Source organism: Monodon monoceros, unplaced genomic scaffold, assembly GCF_005190385.1.
Source record: "Monodon monoceros isolate NGI ecotype Baffin Bay Population unplaced genomic scaffold, NGI_Narwhal_1 Super_Scaffold_18, whole genome shotgun sequence".
Taxonomy (NCBI): domain Eukaryota; kingdom Metazoa; phylum Chordata; class Mammalia; order Artiodactyla; family Monodontidae; genus Monodon; species Monodon monoceros.
The window spans coordinates 141,389,618-141,410,311 of NW_021703774.1; the positions used below are offsets into that span (position 1 = coordinate 141,389,618).

Here is a 20,694-nt window from a genome sequence, read left to right on the forward strand (position 1 = left end):
AGTACATTGTTAAGTAGAAGTGGTGATGAGGATGTGGCAGACATTTATTGCTTATTGGCTATTCATGTCCCCTCCCGTATTTTCAAGCCCTCTTGCAGGTGTATGGGGCCTAGTTCCAGCCAATGGACCATACATGTAAATTACGTGGATCCCTTCCAGGGTGCAGCATAGAAGAATTGATATGAACTCTCTCTTGTTATAGTGATAACGAGGTCTCATGTTCTAGATGGTACAACTATAAGTTGTTCAGCCTGTCTCATCAGCCCGGGTCCTTGGGCAATTCTGTGAAGTGTGATTCTCTTGCTAACCTATATTACCATAAAGCATAGGGAAAAATGAACCTTTATTATGTTAAGCCACTAATTTTCAAACTTAATTTGCTCTTGCGATGCAGCCTGATACGCTGCAGCATGAACTAATACTGTGTTGTCTTGATCCTGTCTTTGGTAAGATCATGTAGAAGGCTTCACACCTATGAATCTTATTTGCAGTAGATTTTTGTTAGATATCCTCTAGCAAGTCAAGGAAGTTCCGTTTGAAATTCCTTGTTTGCAAGGTATGTATACGTTTTAATTACGAGTGGATGTTGGATGTTATTGAATAATTTTTTCAGCATCTATTGAGTTGATAATAATTTTTCTATAGTGAATTAACAGATTTTCTATTGATAACCCATTCTTGTATTCTTTGAATGTACCCAGCTTAATCATGTTGTATTCTTTTTTTGAACATCACTAAATTTAATTTGTTAATATTTTACTTAAGATATTTTGTCACATATGGTCACTAGTAAGAGTGGTCTCTAATTACCTTCCTTCTGCTTTTCTTGAGTGGTTTGGTAGCAATGTTATGATCACATCATAAAATTAATTGGGGGATATTTTATTTCTTCCTTGGGAACAGTTTGTCGGTTTGTTCCTTGGCTCTTTTTATTGGGTTGTTTGTAAATCAGATTGTTAGCGCATCTTCTGTGGAACTTTCCTCATAGGCATCCTGTGAGGCCTGGGCTGTGGGGATTTTCCAGTTTTTTCTGCTGTGGATCTCTCGTAGTTCACTGGCCTGGGACCCCTACCACTTAATAGCTGTTTGACTTTTCTTCAGTTTCCTCTCCTGTAAAGTGTAGGTAATAAAAATACCACACAGGGTCATTGTGAGGATTAAACAAGTTATTTATATAAGTGCATTGAACAGTGGGCTAAGAAGGGAGGAATTTCCCCCTACCCCCTAAAGATGGACACACTTAGGAATTACTTATCATTTTCATTGCATTATTTTGGAATTTCTTCTAAATTTTTCTTCAGTGTAAAGAAAGTACATCTTCCTTAAACCAAACCAGATAGTTGAGCATATGTATTTTTAAATTGACAAGGTTGGAATGGGTCATTCCCTTCAGTAGGATTCAAAAGGAATGTTTTCAGCAAAATTGAGAAACTGATCTCAGTTGCCAGTATCTGCTTCTCTCCCTTTTGAATCAGAACTGTGCTTCGTTCTTACTATCCTGAAAGTAGTACCTCTACTGCACTTCTTTCCTATAGTCTTCATTTTCAACTACTTCCCAGCAAATTCCTTAGAATTATTTTTATTTATTTCTTAAGTTTTATGTCCCATAACAAAGGAGAAACTTTAAAGCATGGTGTGTAGTACCAGGCACTAAATGGGCTTTCAACAAATATTTGTTGGATAAGCGAATTTCCTGGTTCCTATTTATACTTTGTGGTTCTCTATTCCATTAATTTGACCTTGAAGTTCCAATAAATATAAAATTTTCATGGGCATAAATATTATTTAACTTATGAACTTATTGTGTAAACAACTTTTCAGGAACCTTATTTCATAAGTATGGTATAACCAAACCATTATGTATCACATATTTGAAAAGTATGTCATTTAATTACATTACATTTATATAATTACAATGAATTTGGTGTGTGAAATTTTCTTTTCTACCTGTAACAATTTCAGATTGGTTTAAAAATATTAGATTTTATCTTGATACATTGCAACATTTGCAATATTGGAATTATTACATTTCTGAGATCTTAGAAATGGCATTTAAAGAACTATTTCTGTAAATGTAAAACAAAAAAAACTGTTTATGCTGAAATATGAAGGTTGCTGTAAACAGAGGAAATAAATACTGTTGTCTTTCATAACTCGAGCCCTCTGCTTTGCGTTTGTACTAATTTTGTCTCCTTTATTTTCTGTAGCAAACCTGTAAGATAATTTCCCCAGTTTATAGAGAAGGAAATGAAAACTTAAAGAGTACATGACTTGCTCAGGGTCGCATAACAAGCAGGGATTTGAACCCTGTTCTTTGAACACTCCAAGGCAGGGTTCTTGAGGAGTCATCCAAGAAATGTAGCTCTTCTGTTATGAGCCAAAGAGATAACATTCCATTTGGTTTTAGGAAGTGAATAAGCAACCTATGGAAAACTCACAAGAGCTACGAAAACGTTTTCTTAAGCTGAGTTTTAAGGTTGAAAATTTGAAATGGATTCTTATCAAAGACTTACCCCCTTATTATACCTTCCGTTCCCCATTTAGATAAATAATTTTCCAAAACAAATATTTATCCTAATTCCATGGAAGGAATACATCCCAGCTGTGTCCCCACTGCACAATTACTTATTGTATATCTATTTAGTTCTAATTTCCTTCCTCATTGTTTTATCATTACTTGTTTTTTCATGTCTCTCATTCTGGATTGTAATATCTTTGAGGTCTCCTGTTATATTTAACTGTGACTACTGTCACCTACCTTGTTCAGTATTTGATACATAGAAGATGCTTAATAAATGTCAGATAGTATTGAGTTGCAGCGTTCAAGGTTCTCTACAGTGTGCCCCTCTCCACCTCTGTGATATTCTCTTTGATTACTTTCCTACAGAACTAGCCAAGTGACTGTACTCATTGTTTATCTTTCCTTGTGCCTTTTCCTCTACTTGGAATGCCCTATCTCCCCCTTTTCTCTACTTATGGCCTTGATTCCAATCCACCTCCTCCATGAGACCTCCACCATTTAGACCATTAGAAGTCTATAAATGTCCTTCTGCACATATTGTCGTTAGGATGTATTTGCCACCTAGCGTATCTCACTGTCAGTTTTCTTTGTGTTAATACCCTGTCTCATCTGGTTTGTGATTTCAAATCCCTGTACCTCTCTAGATCTGTGTGTTAGCTAACATGTTGTTCAAGAGATTCTCAGTGAATATTCTGATAAAGAGAAAAAAAGTCAGTTGTAGTCACCTAGAAGAGGCTTTATTTAAAGCGTTGCTGACTAGTTTGTGGAGAAATTTTAGTAAACAAAAAATGAAATGGTCTGCCAGCCAGCATGACTCAAATGGCATTGAAATTAATGAAGAGAAAATAATCTCTCTACTATAAGCCAAGTGACTCATATTTGGATATAATTCTAGAAACAGCATTATAGCACTTTTTTTCCTTTTCTATCGGTCTCTTAATATATACACTTGTATTTATTGGTCATGGACCTCTTTGATCTTGTTTTTGACATTCACTGTGTTTTTACTTTGTCTCTGTGAACAGCTAACAATAGAGCACTTTTCAGTTTTTTCTTTTATTCAATCTGGATCACATATTTCTTGGTCAGTTATTTGGGACTGTAACTGAGTCATTTGAATTACATGCTGTTTGGTTCTGGGATGAAAGCTTGATTCTCTCAGCTGACTGCTGGCTCACCATATGTTGCTGTAATTCTGGAAAACAGTGAAAATTGTGGTAGGGTTGAAGTAAGAAGCCGTGTTGGAGTGGTGTCTTAATAATAAAGGACTTATATTTGTTGTATAACTAATTCACACACCTAGGCATTCTGCAAGATACTTTAAATAAATGACGGAAGATCTATAAGGTAGCTGTTATTAACCCTGTTTTACATACAAGTGAAATGAGTCTGAGAAAGATTAAAGGTCAAATTGACCTTCTTAAAAGGTCAAATATTTCGTTGATAGTAACTGCAAGGACATAAGCTCATAAAGGCAGGGATTTCGTTGTGTTCACTGTTGTAATCCCAACATTTAACATGGTGACTGGAAGTTAAATATTTGTTAAATAAATTCAGTTCCTCTCTCTCATTTTCTCTCTTTTTTTTTTTTTGTGGTGCTTTTGTTCTTTTAATTAATGTTGCTGGTTCATAATATCCCCCGTGATGTATCTCATTAGTTCAGGAAAGTTTTTCTTCTATTTTGTCTTTCAGTAATTTTTCTACTCTGAGAATTTTTAACTCTTTCACTATATTTTGGGAAAGTTCAAAACTATGCGCGTTACGTTGTCAATTTGATAAAGCCAGTGCCAATTCTACTTTTTCCTATGTCTAATGCCATTTAAATGATATTATATAGTTATTAATTTTTTCAGTTCTTTCATTTGATCTGACAGGTCCCCTAAATTTTCAATCAACCATCTCAATTTTCTTTTTTTTTTTTTCATTGATAGAATTGACATTTTCTCGAATTTATTTAAGATCTCAAGACGGCAGAATTCTAAAATTTATGTCGTCCATAAATAGCTTGCTCTGGAGTGAATAAAGAGATGGACCATACTTGGTGTTGTGGAAATATGAATGATGGATTTTTAGCTTAGGTCTAAGATAATGATGAAATCTGGAATAGCAGAGGTAAGAGCATGGTGGAGATAAAAATTTTTAATTTACTGAGTTTTGGTTACATGTGGAAAATCCAAATAGAGCTGCCTTACAGAGAAATGGGTATCCAGATCTGGATTTCCAGAGATACGTCTTGGAAAGCTAAGTGTTGTCCGTAGATAAGTGTTTCAAAGATTACTGTACACTTGATAATAGAAGCAAAGGAAATCAACCAAAGAGAAGGTACATGAGACAGGGGCAGAAAGTGTGACATTGGAGAGCAGCCACTGATTTCAGTGATGAGATGAAGGATGAAGAATGTCCACTGGACCATGAAAAGAGGTGACTAAGGAAACAGAGGAGGAGAAATTCAGGAGAGAAGACCTAAAAGAGGACTGACCAGTGACAAATGCTGCAGAGGCCAAGTAGTATGAGAACTGGGAGGAAAAGACAGGATTTATAAAATAAGTTGTGGAAGAGTAGGTTTTGATGAAACATTATAAGTACAGGAGAGGTAGAAAAATAGCAATATGTTTAGTCTGCAACTTCAATGAGTTTTTTTAATGTACAAAAGAAGAGAGATAAAAATGGGAGAGATCAGGCATGAATTGCATTAAAAGTTGGGAGCCAGTTGAAGTGAAGAAGCTGGAAATACAGATAGCATGCTAATAATTAATGGAGGGAAGTTCAAAGGATGTGAAAAAGAATGGGGATAAAGCACAGATGGAGGTAGGTGTTATTCTTGGATTGAAGAAACTTCTGAGATTAGATAGAAGGGAGCATACATGTGTGGACTCAGTAGATTCACAGGAGAGCAGAGGTAGCAAGTTAGAAACATCTGTGTGAGAGTGTGTCAGAGGATTTAAAGAACATTATGGGAAGGATGTATTAATTCCAGTGAGGATGCTGGCATTAGAGAATGTCAAAGTAATTTGAGTGTCCATATCATACTGACAATAATAAATTCATAATAAAACTAACCAATCTATATGGTTAATTTAATTTTTTTTCTAGAAGCATTTAGTGTCTTGGGTACATTGGCATAATATTTGCAGGGAATATATGCCAGAGAAGAGATAAGAAAGCTGGGTCAATACAAAAGAGGGTTTGAAGTCTACCCTAATCAGGACCTAGGATGGTTAGGTTTACCAGATAACTGCCATATCTCTGGGGCCTCTAGTGAAAGCGCAGCCATGAGTCACCATGTTTTGAGTTATGTCAACACTATCATCCAGACACCATTGGGTCAGGAATAGGAACCCAAAGGCAACCAACAAAGGATGGGGCTATGAGATGTGCCTGGTATGAAAAGTCTGCCCAAGGGTGATGTTTTTGTGTGTTACAACACTACTAATCCACTTTCTCTGTGATATGTACATGATATAGTAGGGATGTGCATTATAAAACAATACCTGAACTAAGGGATAAAATCATAAGATAAAAATGTAACAGAAAGAACATTGGTGGATTGGAAGCATAAAGAAAATAAATGTAAGAAAAAGGGCAAGTTAAATTTTAAAATTTTACCTAGCATAGCTTAATTCTAATTTTTTTTTTTACTGGCAGTTCTTTTTTTTTTTTAAGAGCAGTTTTATATTTACATAAAAAATACAAAGATAGTACAGAGAGTTCTCATATACTCCATACCCAGTTTCTCATATTATTATCATCTTATTTAGTATGGTACATTTGCTATATAATTAATGGATCAATATAGATATATTATTATTAACTAAAGTCCTTAATTTACTCAGATTTCCTTGGTATTTACCTAATTTTTTTTTTAGCATCTTTATTGGAGTATAATTGCTTTACAATGGTGTGTTAGTTTCTGCTTTATAACAAAGTGAATCAGTTATACATATACATATATCCCCATATCTCTTCCCTCTTGCATCTCCCTCCCTCCCACCCTCCCTATCCCGCCCCTCTAGGTGGTCACAAAGCACCGAGCTGATCTCCCTGTGCTATGCAGCTGATTCCCACTAGCTATCTATTTTACGTTTCGTAGTGTATGTATGTCCATGCCACTCTCTCACTTTGTCCCAGCTTACCCTCCCCCCTCCCCATATCCTCAAGTCCATTCTCTAGTAGGTCTGCGTCTTTATTCCCGTCTTGCCCCTAGGTTCTTCATGACCATTTCTTTTTGTTTCTGTTTTTTAGATTCCGTACATATGTGTTAGCATACGGTATTTGTTTTTCTCTTTCTGACTTACTTCACTCTGTATGACAGACTCTAGGTCCATCCACCTCACTACAAATAACTCAATTTTGTTTCTTTTTATGGCTGAGTAATATTCCATTGCATATATGTGCCACATCTTCTTTATCCATTCATCTGTCGATGGACACTTAGGTTGCTTCCATGTCCTGGCTATTGTAAATAGAGCTGCAATGAACATTGTGGTACATGACTTTTTGAATTACGGCTTTCTCAGGGTATATGCCCAGTAGTGGGTCGTATGGTAGTTCTATTTTTAGTTTTTTAAGGAACCTCCATGCTGTTCTCCATAGTTGCTGTATCAATTTATATTCCCACCAACAGTGCAAGAGGGTTCCCTTTTCTCCACACCCTCTCCAGCATTTATTGTTTGTAGATTTTTTGACGATGGCCATTCTGACCAGTGTGAGATGATTGTAGTTTTGATTTGCATTTCTCTAATGATTAATGATGTTGAGCATTCTTTCATGTGTTAGTTGGCAATCTGTATATCTTCTTTGGAGAAATGTCTAGGTCTTCTGCCCATTTTTGGATTGGGTTGTTTCTTTTTTTGATATTGAGCTGCATGAGCTGCTTGTAAATTTTGGAGATTAATCCTTTGTCAGTTGCTTCATTTGCAAATATTTTTTCCCATTCTGAGGGTTGTCTTTTTGTCTTGTTTATGGTTTCCTTTGCTGTGCAAAAGCTTTTAAGTTTCATTAGGTCCCATTTGTTTATTTTCGTTTTTATTTCCATTTCTGTAAGAGGTGGGTCAAAAAGGATCTTGCTGTGATGTATGTCATACAGTGTTCTGCCTATGTTTACCTCTAAGAGTTTGATAGTGTCTGGCCTTACATTTAGGTCTCTCTCATTCTCTCTTGAACTTAACTCCAGATTATCACTCTCTTTTCTTAAAATTATTTTAATTTATTTTTGGCTGTGTTGGGTCTTTGTTGCTGCACACAGGCTTTCTCTAGTTGTGGCAAGCCGGGGCTACCCTTCGCTGTGGTGCATGGGCTTCTCATTGCGGTGGCTTCTCTTGTTGCAGAGCATGGGCTCTAGGTGCATGGGCTTTGGTAATTGTGGCACACGGGCTCAGTATTTGTGGCTCACATGCTCAGTAGTTGTGGCACATGGGCTTAGTTGCTCTGCGGCATGTGGGCTCTTCCTGTTCCAGGGCTCAAACCCATGTCCCCTGCATTGGCAGGCGGACTCTTAACCACTGTGCCACCAGGGAAGCCCCCACCAAAGCTACTCTTATTAATATTATTTATGACCCCCCCCTGCTGCTAAAATCCAGAAGTTCATTCCTAGCCTTTTCTGCCTTGACCTGTCAGCAGTACTTGACCGAGCTAGTTACTCCTCCTCCTTGAAATACATTATTTAATTGACTTCCAGAATAACACATTCTCCTTTTTCTTCCACTTCTTCCCTGGCCATTCCTCAGTTTGTTTCCTCCTCATCTTCCCAGCCTCTAAACAGTGGAGTCTTCCCAGGGCTCAGTTTTCAGGTGTTTCCTGTTTATGCTCACTTCCTTGGTTATATCACCTAGTGCCATACTTTTAAATGCCATTTAGACTCTGGAAATTACCAGCTTGTACATTTATCCTGGACTCTTCTCCTGAACCTCTGCTTTAATAGTTTGGATGATGAATAGATGTGTGAAGCTCAACATGTCCAAAACCAGACTCCTAATATCTTACTCTTCCACCTGTCCATTTGGAAGGGTATAGCTAATTCATACAAACTCAACTCTTCCAGTTGATTTCACCAGAAAACTTTGATGTTATCCTTGATAGTCAGTCTGTGCAAATCCTGTTGGCTGTATCTTCCAGATGACTTCTGAATCTGATCACTTTCTGCCTCCACTGCTATCACTCAGAATCAAGCCAGCGTTCTTTCCATACTTTGTTGTAATAGTTTCTTAACTGATTTCCTTGCCTTTGCCCTTGGGCCCACTATAGACTGTTCTCGACACAGTAGCCGAGGAGATCTTACTTACAAAAAAATAAAAAGAGCTTATTTTTCCTCTGTTTAGAATAGAAGGCTAAATCCTTAAAATTTACCTTATTTACTTTATTTCCTACTATTTTGTCTAGCCCTGTTGGCTTCCTTGCTATTTCTAACTATCAGGCATGCACCCTACCCCATCCACAGGATCTTTGTGTTTATTTTTCTCTCTTTCTGGAATGTTCTTCTCACAAATGTCCCCCTGACTTAGGTCTTATGGTCTTCACTAGGGTCTTCAGGCCTTTACTCCCTAGGTCTTTACTAGGACAGTCTTCTCTGTGAGGTCCCAATTGACTACTGTATTTAGAATTACAGCTCCTGCGCTACATACCCCTGCCACTCCACCCAGCAGCACTTCTTATCGCCTTTATTTTCTTCCCATGGTATTTACCATCCTTCCATATACTGTATATTTTACCTATTTATTTTGGGCGGGCAGGTGTGTGTGTGTGTGTGTGTTTTAACATCTTTATTGGAGTATAATTGCTTTACAATGGTGTATTAGTTTCTGCTTTATAACAAAGTGAATCAGCTATACATATACATATATCCCCATATTTCCTCCCTCTTGCACCTCCCTCCCACCCTCCCTATCCCATCCCTCTATGTGGTCACAAAGCACTGAGCTAATCTCCCTGTGCTATGCGGCTGCTTTCCGCTAGCTGTCTATTTTACATTTGGTAGTATTTATAAGTCCATGCCACTCTCTCACTTCGTCCCAGCTTAACCTTCCCCCTCCCTGTGTCCTCAATTGAGTCCATTCTCTACTTCTGCGTCTTTATTCCTGTCCTGCCCCTAGGTTCTTCAGAACCATGTTTTTTTTTGTTTTTTTTTTTGGTTTTTTTTTTTAGATTCCATATATATGTGTTAGCATATGGTATTTGTTTTTCTCTTTCTGACTTACTTCACTCTGTATGACAGACTCCAGGTGTGTGTTTTTAAATCTCTCCTTACTAGAATGTAAATTTTACTAGAATATAAGTTCTACAAGGGTAGGAATTTATTCATTTATCTACCCTGATTTATTATGAAGGAATGAATGAGTATGAGGACTAGAATTCTGTTTTGTTTGGCCTCATAGATAAACTAGACTATCATTAGTTCATGTGTATTTGTCCTTTGTTTTATATATACATCCCTACCTTTACCCTATTCCTACTCAAAAGCCATTGGAATTGATAAAGTTCCGTAGATTTTGGACATGTGGAATGAATAATCATATGTATTTAATGTCTAGTCATGCAGTGGTAGTAATGACTGCTACATTTTGAAATTTACCTTCAAATATAGCTGTGGCATTATATTTGATTTTTTTACTTTTACAAAGCGTATGTGTGTGTGTGTGTGTATAATGTCACTATATATATCCTGTGTGTGTGTGTGTGTGTGTGTGTGTGTATATATATATATATATATATACACATGTATATATATGTGTATATATATATATACACATATATATGTATATATATAAAAAATTTTTAAACAGGTCATCAGAACACCTCATGGGAGAGACTTCGATGACTCTTTGGAAAGATGTGATGACTATTTGAGCTCAAGGTCATGTAGCAATCCCCAGCATTCATCCAGGACCTTACTCGTTCATTCAGCACCCTCTACAATGCCGAAGCATTCTCCAAGCCCTGTATTAAATCGTGCTTCTCTCAGGGAAAGGTAATGCTTGGTCTCTATTTCTGTACTAAATTTTTGAATAATCATCATTAGAAAAGAGCAGGCAGGGCTTCCCTGGTGGCACAGTGGTTGAGAGTCCGCCTGCCGATGCAGGGGACACGGGTTCGTGCCCCGGTCCGGGAAGATCTCACATGCCGCGGAGCGGCTGGGCCCGTGAGCCATGGCCGCTGAGCCTGCGCGTCCGGAGCCTGTGCTCCGCAGCGGGAGAGGCCACAACAGTGAGAGGCCCGCGTGCCGCAAAAAAAAAAAAAAAAAAAAGGAAAGAGCAGGCAGTGATTATGTATGTGATGTGATTACTCGTAACGGGATAATCTGATTTTAAGAGACTTACTTTAAATTGTTTTTGTTTAGAACATATTGCATATTATACAATGCTAGATATTCCTCCCCAGCCCAGTTCTCTCAAAGTGAGTTTATTAACTATTAGTGAGTTTATTAATTAGGGTCACTTTAACCCTAATTAAATTTTGTAGTTCCCAAGTGAAAAATAGAGTATATGATAGTTTGTTTTTAGTAGATTCATAGAGATTTAATATTATAGTCATGGCTTATGTATAAAAATAGCATAGGTTATATTTTCCTTTTAGTGATAATGATGATACTATATATTATTGGTACATGGCGCCTATTTTCCTCAAATTACCTACCCCCAACTTGCCAAGAGAATCTTAATCGTCTGTCTATCTTAACCTTATGTAAAGATTCTAGTTCTCCCTCTAAAAATGCTTTGGCAAACAAAGTTAGACACTTGTTATAATTTGAATGTGAAAGAAATAATTCTTCTTCATCTGTTTTTGTTGTTGTTGAATCCAAATTGGAAATTCCTTGCCTCCCTCATGGTAACATAGAAAACCAGAGTTGTCATAAATTAAAAAACAAAACCGAAAACCCAACCCTGGGTATTTAAGAAATTTTATAGAAATTTGAAAACCTAAGAGATATGCCGTCAACACGTAGAAATAAAACTTATCTTTACAAGTGGTATCAAAAAGCTAAAGTACCACACCAAATTCCTGCAGCGTACTTAGGGCTATCAGGCATAAATAAGAAAGTTTAAATTAGCTGTAGAGAGTCTATCAAAAGTTCATCTCAAAACTGATGATTCAAACAAGAGTATATCAGTTTGGAAACTGTATTAAAACATCTCTGTCTTGAACAGATAGATTTATCTATTTCCTCATTAGCCCTGTAAGCATTTGAAATGGGTATATGAAGGTATGCTAGAGACCCCCATCCTGAGATAGGGAATTTTGATGAATGTTGCTTCAAGTGTATTAGAATTATGCCTATGGAGATCAAGTTCAGACAGATAGGTAGGTAGGTAGGTAGGTAGATAGATACATAGATAGATACATAGCTAGATACATAGATGGACAGATACATAGATACATAGATAGATACATAGATAGATAGATACAACTGTATATTTACATAGGGAGATATATGTCTGTGTATCTATAGGCTTTAAAAGTTCAGGAGAAGCTCTTGAAGAGAGGTTTTTCTACTGAAGTCTGGTAACTTGCATCTCAGTTTTCAGGGACTTTCTTTGATTTCCATGTCTGCTCAGATGTTCAGATATTCAGTTGGTGCTACACTCTTTTTCCCTACTTTTAGAATTAAGCACTTGTGGTTTTCTTTTTTTTATTTTTTATTTTTTGTGGTATGCGGGCCTCTCACTGTTGTGGCCTCTCCCGTTGCGGAGCACAAGCTCCGGACACACAGGCTCAGCGGCCATGGCTCACGGGCCCAGCCGCTCCGCGGCATGTGGGATCCTCCCAGACCGGGGTACGAACCCGTGTCCCCTGCATCGGCAGGCAGACTCTCAACCACTGCGCCACCAGGGAAGCCCTTGTGGTTTTCTTGATTAGGTTCTTTGCCATATCTGTAGGTTTTCAAGAATTTTTTTTACCTGTATCTCCTTGCATATGTTTTTATAAATATTGATTTAGTTTTCTACCTTTTTGCATATTTTACAGAACTCTCCAGTTGTCTACTACTATAGTAAAATATCAATTTTAGTCTTGTGTTATTTTATCCTTGTATAAATTGTCCCAGCTTTGAAGCCAGGTTGATAAATTCTTCACTGAGGCTATTTTCAAAAATTCTTTATTGAGGGTAGCTAAAGTCAACTGTCCCTTTTTCATATTTCAATGCAGGGGATGGTTTAGAGTAGGTAACAGCATTTACACATTTATTTTGATGTTGGATAGTAGATATAGATAAATAAGTTCTTTGCCAGAAGGATATCAGTGATTCAAATATTAAACATTACATATTTTACTTATGACTTGAGGAAATTTGAGGTACTTTTAAAATAAAAGAATATAATGGCAATTTAGTTTGAATACATCTAAATAAGTTAATAAAATTTTATTGGGGTACTTTCCAGGGTAAATAAACTTTTTTACTTTCACTAACGTAGAACACCTCTGCTTTGAGTGTATTTTCTAAAAAAGATCTAGATCTAGTCTATAGAAGAAAGTAAAATATGTCAAACAATATGTCTTTAAGACATTACTAGGAACAAAAACATTTTGTTCTTTTTAGCACACTCAGTACCACATCTTTAAATATAAGACATTCTCTGATCTGGCTTTTAGGTCACTGAGAAATATACTATGTTTATACAATCCATTGGAATCAATAAACAATTTAAACTGATGTAAATGTAGATTTTATGTCCCAGGCAAACTTGGGAATATGACAGAACATACAGCTCTGGTTTATCTAGGTAAATCTTCATTAAAATTAAATAAGTTTTCCTCTAAGATTGCTGTAAAAAGCTGACTCCTTAATCATGTATATGAATAAACAGACTTTTGAAAACTTTACCAGTGACTCTAAGCAAATGAATTTATTTATAGTGAAAGTCCTTTTTGCTTTAAGCCTATTTAAAGAATACCTCCAATAGGGTTAGCACACCATACAAGGGTTTCAATTTTGATTATAAGTGTTACATTTCAGAAGCAGTTTTCTCCTTAAAGTATAAATATTAATATTATGACTTATAATTTATATTAGCTTGTAGAGTTATTACTAAAATCAGACTAAGAAATAATAGAAAATCTAATTTAAAAGGAGCTGATATTCTTTTTGATCATGCTAAAGGTTTTGCTTTTTGTAAATGGAGTTAGATTGCTAGGTAATTATTTCTTATACCACAGCACAGACTAGTGGATCCTCTCATAGTGTCATTGAAGAGATCCTCTTGGAGCTGGATATTTGGGTCTCTGATTTTCAAGATGTGTTACATATGTAGCAAATAGCAAGGTCTGCCGATATATTTCCATAAATGCAGCAACACTTCCTATTACAAATGCAGGAGATTAACATTTATATATAGTTGATCATCCATTACGGATTGCATTCTTTAAAACAGATTATGTAAATCATTTATCCTGCTTAACAGTTTATACTTTGTGTAAACACATAAAATTATAACTTTGTAAGAACAAACTGGGAGCTAGAAAGTTTTAAGCAACCTGTTAACATTTTAGTACTCATTCCTTTATAAAGGAATTACCAAGAATATGTCATGTAGATGCATTATAATCAGATGGATGTGGAAATTTTCATTATTACTTGTATAAAACAAATAAAGTAGCTTAATTATACAAGTGCCAGTTTTGAGTTTGGGAAGGGTATGAGAAAGAGGAATAGTTGCTTTCCTTCTTCTTTGACATGTTTAATTTCAAGACTGGAAAATAAGAACTAATTTTAAAGGCACTATAGGTGGAGTTATTGCTCTAATATAAAAATTTATATCTTTATTTAAAGATAAACCTCTAAAGAATTATGTATGGAAATTGTTAAAATGGTCAGATATATAGATATGCTCTCCCCAAATCATGTCAAACTTTATTATTAAGACTGTTAATGGAACATATTGTGAGGACTTAATACTACAGTTGAGAATTAGTACCTGATTTTACATCTGCCTCTCATCCTCGGTCAAAGAAAGAAAATATGTTATTTTAATCTTTTTATGTTATCACATAGAGATAAGAAAAAATAACTTTCTGTGTCTGGCATTTGGAAAGATTTACTTTTCTCTCCCTCTGGCTACAAGTCACCTTTGTTTTTTATGCCTACAGATTCCATTCTGACTGGTGTTCACCTTCAAACTGCGATGAGATCCATGACCGGGTAAAGAATGTCTTGAAATCACATCAGGCTCATCAGAGACATTTATATGTTAGTTTCTAAATTTTTCTTTTGAAGGCTTTTTATAATTAGGCATGAAAACCACCCAAGATGCTTAAAGCTCGCAAAGTTTAATCACTGGGAAGGAATAGAAAAGATACAACCTCCATTTAATGGAAGTCAGTGGTTTTGCTAAAGGCAATGTATCTAACTTCCTGCTTGACCTGAGTCGTTATGCAAAATGTTTGACACAGATCATGTGAACTATAAAAAATGTTAGTGATAACTATCTCATAAAGAGTCAGTAAGTAGTGACTTTATGATAATTTTTTCACAGCCTTCAAAATATGGGAACCCTTGTTTTGTGACCCAGAATAAAGCAATTCCATTTCCTGCAAACAGATTTGATTAAATGGTAGAGCGAGAGATGGGATGAGACATATGTATTTTGGAGAAGTTTCCCAGCTGATTTTTATGTTAATTAAAACTTAAAAGAGGAAAAGAAGAGGTCAGGTTTGTCAGGTTTAATATTAGAGAAGATCAGTATGAGAATACTTTCTGACGTAAGGCAAATAAATATATATATGAACAACAGCTGGGAAATAATTACAGTATATTATTCTTTTTGTGTTTGATTTCTTGTTTCACTCATTAATTTAAAAACAGTTGTTTATCATGAGTCATGTTGGACACCAAGCTTAGTCCTGGGGATATAACTGGATTATGTGACATTGACATCAGTTTGTACTGTTGAAAGTTTCTGTATGCATATTGATTTTAAATTAAATTTGTTTTCAAAGTGTAATATAGATAGTCCCAGTGACTGTCACTCCCAGGGTTAACATTATCCTAACTTCTAATAGCAAGATTAGTATTGTATATTTTTGATCTTTATACAAATGACATCCAACCATGTCTTTTCCCTTCTTTTCTTAGTTACTTCATTTTGTTTTTTCAATTCAGACATTTTTGCAATACAGACATCTTGTTATATATAGTTCTGCACTCTTGCTGCTGCATGGTATTTCATTGTGTGAAAATACTGCCATTGATTTATGCATTCCTCTATTTATGGACATGTGGATTGTTTCTGGTTTGAGCTATTTTAGAACTGCTATGAACAGCTTATTAATCCTTGGGTAACATTGTATACATTTTATTTGGGTGTGTCCCTACCAGTGGAATTGCTCATAGAGTGTGTAAACATTAAGCTTTACTAGATACCGCCAAAGACTTTTCCAAGTGATTTTAACAGTTTACACTCCCACTACCAGCCTGTGTGAATTCAGTTTGTCCTCGCTACTACGATAGGTTGTGTGTGTGTGTGTGTATTTTAATTTTGGCATTTTGATAGTGAGAAATAGTTTTATAACATAATGGTTTTAATTCGCTGTTTCTTGATGACTAGTACATATGTTTATTGGCTATTTGGATATCCTCTTTCATGAGTACTTGTTCAAGTTATTTGCCTATTTTTGTACTGAGTTGTCTCTTTTTTTGTTTTGTTAAAGTTCCATGTTGATTTTTGATATGTCAGATATATGTTTTGCAATTTTCTTTTTCCACTCTGTGCCTTGCCTTTTCATTCTCTTAATGGTATCTTTTGATGAAAAGAAGTTCTTACGTACAATGAATCAAATTTATCTTTTTTATTAGCATTTTTATAATTTTTGTCTTGTCAACAGAAATAATAAATCCAAAATAGGAATAGAGAAGAGCTTTATTAGAGCCAGACTGAGGACTATAGCCAAGGACACTTGAATTGTGAAGGAGAAGCACTTGAATTGTGTTCTGCCAGACTACAAAGTGGAGGAGGCTTATATCAGCAAAAACCGCAGAGTTACAGTTAGGTAGATGAGTTAAGTAAGGATTGGTTAGGGTCTGAAATGGCTGTGTAGTCACAGGGGGAGACCTTGAGACCTTAAGGTTGCAGCTGGCTGCAGCTGCAGATGTTGTTTTGAGAACTGCTGGTGGTATCCTTGAGTTTGATACAGTTCAGAAAATTTCAAGGTCTTAGTGATGCAGGAACGTGTCTGAAACCACATCCACAGTGACCAACTGGCTCCATTTTGGATGCCTGAACCGCAGTTTCATATCTTGTCAGAACAAAGAACAAACATCAGAAATGACAGGGGTACAGTCCTTCAGAGTTTCCAAAGAGACTGATTAGCACATACACAGCGAGTCAGCATGACCACAGTGTCTGAGAAGGGAACTGCATCTTCGAAGGAGTACTAGCATTAGTGTCATAGAAAGGGCGCACATTTATCCCTATCTTCCAAGTGGACATTCTAAACAGTCTGGTAAGTGCAAAGTGCATTTTTGTTGTTTGCTGTTGTTGTTGTTTTTAGTTAAAGCAATTGTACAATGTACATTTGACAGACCATAAGACTGCTGGCTCTAGTTAGCATAAAGTTCAAGCCAAATGATGTACAAGCCAGAATGATTCCCCATACCTCAATATGTGAAAATTTCTTCCATCAGTCTAGTTCAAGATTCTATCATATGTTTTCTTCTAAAGGCTTTTTGTTGGAATTATTTTTTTCTGTATAGTGGTAGGTAGGTGTCAAATTTCATGAAAGTTTCAAGTTTTATGATTGTGAATATGTCTGTTTTTCTTTCTAGTTCTGTTAATTTTATTTTATGTATTTTGAAGCCAAATTGTTAGTTGGATACAGATTTCAGACTACAATACAAACCTCTTATGTAGGTTCCCTTTTTGTTTCTAGTAATATTTCTTGTTTCACAGTATGTTTTGTCTACCAGTTGTATAGTTATAGCAGCTTTCTTTTCCCTAGTATATGCATGGTGTATATTTTTCCATCCTTTGCTTTTTATCAATATATTTAAAGTGCGTATCTTGTGAATAGCACATGAGATTTCTTTCCAATAATGAAAATCTAGAATTTTTATGTAGATTGATGCAGATTTTATTTGGATTAGTAACTTTTTAATTATCCATTTCCTTTTTATTAACTCATTATTCATTTTTTTTACTATTCTGTTATTCATTTCTCTAGAGATTTCAACTTGCATATATAACAAATTATTTCTTTGTTGACCTCCCCAGTAATGTTGGGACCTAAAAACAGTTAACACTTTTTTTAACCCACCTCTTCTTTTTTTTTTTGCTGTACGCGAGCCCCTCACTGTTGTGGCCTCTCCCGTTGCAGAGCACAGGCTCCGGATGCGCAGGCTCAGCGGCTATGGCTCACGGGCCCAGCCGCTCCACGGCATGTGGGATCTTCCCGGACTGGGGCACGAACCCGTGTCCCCTGCATCGGCAGGTGGACTCTCAACCACTATGCCACCAGGGAAGCCCCCGCCTCTTCTTCTGAACATCTATTATCATGAATTTTGATTCTACATATATAAAACACACAACAAATTAATTTTGTTTGCATAGTAATGTTTATTCATTTTAATCACATATTTACCCTTTCTATTATTCTTCATCCTTTCCTGCAATTCCATATTCCCATTTGGATTTTTGAGTCATTTTCCTCCTGCCCAAAAAACTCCCTTTAGTACTTTCTTTCATGTTATTATCCTGGCTTTGAATTCCAGTTTTGTTTGTTTGAAAACATCATGCTTTTACTTCTGTGTAGGGTGGTTTTACTAGATATAAAGTTATACATTTCTAGGTTGGTGGTTATTTTCTTTGGCACTTTTTTTTTTTTTTTTTTTTTGCCACACCGCATGGCTTATGGGATCTTAGTTTTCTGACCAGAGATTGAACCTGTGCCCTTGGCAGTGAAAGCAGTGAAAGTGGAATCCTAACCACTGCACTGCCAGGGAATTCCCTCCTTGGGCACTTTAAAGAAGCCATTCATTTGTGTCAGTTGAAAAGTCAGCTGTCATTCCTTTGCAGTAATGTGGAGTTTCCCCCCTCTGTTGCAGTTAAGATTTGCTCTTCAACTTTGTGTTTAGTAATCGTACTGTGATATACCTAGATGTAATTTTCTTGGATCAATTCTACGTTAAGTTTGCAGAGCTTCTTAAAGTTTTAGGTTGATATCTTTCATCAGTTTTGGAAAACCTGTTCATTCTTTCTTTAAACATTGCTTCTGCCCCAATATCTATTTACTGTCCATCTGGAATTTCCAGTTACATTTATATAAGGTCTTTAGACTGTGTATCATATGTATCTTATGCTTATTTTGATGTTTTTAATTGTTTTTTTTTTCTCTCTCTCTTTCTAGTTTAGATACTTTCTTTTGAAATGTACTCTAGTTTGCTAATCCTGTCTTCTGCTCTGTTTACATTGCTGTTAAAACTATTTGAAACTTCTTGAAAGACATAACTTTCAAGAACATCTTGAAAGGCATAGACTACTGAGGCTAACTCAAAAAGAAATAGATAATTGCAATGGTTGTATATCTATTAAAGAAATTTAATTTAAAGTTAGGAATCTTCCATAAAAGAAAACGCTAAGCCCAGAGGCTTTCTCTAGTGAATTCTACCAAACCTTTAAAGAAAACATAATGCCAGTTTTACACATTCCTGAAAATAGAAGAAAGAATACTCCCCAGGTCATCTTATGATATCAACATTTCTTCTGATGCCAAAACCAGACAATGACATTACAAGAAAAGAAAAATACAGACCAAAATCCTTCATGAACATATATGTAAAAATCCCTAACAACATATTAGCAAATTAGAACCAGAAGTATATAAAAATGAAAATACATCTTAATCATGTGGGCTTATTCCAGAAATGCAATGTAAACTCCTCCTATTACATAGGAGGAATAGGATTAACATAGGATTAAATACATATTTGTTCTCAGTGTCATTTCAATAGGCAGAAAAAGTATCCAACAAAATTCAACTCTATTCATGATAAACACTCTTAGTAAAGTTGAGGTAGACGGATACTTCGTTAACCTAATAAAGACCATCTTTGAAAAACCTACAGCTAACATTATACTTAATGGTGAAAGACTGAATACTTTCCCCCTAAGCTCAGAAACAAGGCAAGCATGCCCTCTCTCACCATTCCTTTAACATCATACTGGGAGTCTTAGATAATGCAGACAGGCAAGAAAAATAAATAAAAGGCATAAAGGTTAGAAGGGAAGAAACAAAACTGTATTTGCAAAGGATATGGTTATCTATGTAGAAAATTCCAAACAACCTAATAGCTCCTAATAAGTGAGTTTAGCAATGTCACAAAATACAAAGAAAGTAATATTTCCTATATACCAGCAATGAACAATTGGAATTTTAATTTGTAAAACCCATACAGTTTACAGTAGCACCAGAAATTGAAATGCTTAGGTATAATTCTAACAGGATTATACCTAATGCAGGATCTGCATTCTGAGAACTACAAAACACCATTGAAAGAAATCAAAGAAGATAGAACTAATCAGAGATATACCATATTCATGGATTGGAGGACTCCAAATTAAGATGTCAATTTTCCCCAGTTTGAACTCTAGATTCAATGAAATGATAAAACTCCGTCAAGCTTTTAAATAGATATTGACAAGCTGATTCTAGGATGTATAGGAAAGCACAGGAACTTGAAAAACCAAAACAGTTCTGAAAAGAACAAAGTTGGAGGACCCACTACCTAATTTTAAAACTTACTGTAAAGCATAGCAATGAAGACTGTAGTACTGACTAAATTGTAGACACAGATTTCAAGGAATAGGAGAGAGACTCTGGAAATAGGCCCACACAAATATTGATTTTTGACAAAAGTACAAAGTCAATTAAATAGAGTCTTTGCATTTGTTGTCTTTTTAACACATGGTTGTCGATAAACGAAAACAAAAACAAACTCCTTGACACATAATTCAAAATATATCCTAGGGGCTTCCCTGGTGACGCAGTGGTTGAGAGTCCGCCTGCCGATGCAGGGGACACAGGTTCGTGCCCGGTCTGGGAAGATCCCACATGCCGCAGAGCGGCTGGGCCCGTGAGCCATGGCCGCTGAACCTGCGTGTCCAGAGCCTGTGCTCCGCAACGGGAGAGGCCACAACAGTGAGAGGCCCGCATACAACAACAACAACAACAACAACAACAACAAATATATATAT

The 20,694-nt window shown here is 36.0% G+C and overlaps 1 protein-coding gene across 2 annotated transcripts in view; it reads left to right on the top strand.

The window, feature by feature from the left end:
* Nucleotides 1-20,694, top strand: part of SPATA6 (spermatogenesis associated 6) — a 153,972-nt gene that overhangs the window by 83,202 nt on the left and 50,076 nt on the right. The window contains exons 10-11 of one of the 2 annotated variants that reach the window (XM_029230782.1): nucleotides 10,300-10,484; nucleotides 14,597-14,696. In XM_029230782.1, the coding sequence (XP_029086615.1) occupies nucleotides 10,300-10,484; nucleotides 14,597-14,696 (285 nt within the window). The remainder of the gene's footprint in view (nucleotides 1-10,299; nucleotides 10,485-14,596; nucleotides 14,697-20,694) is intronic. The other variant, XM_029230783.1, reaches the window with a different exon arrangement.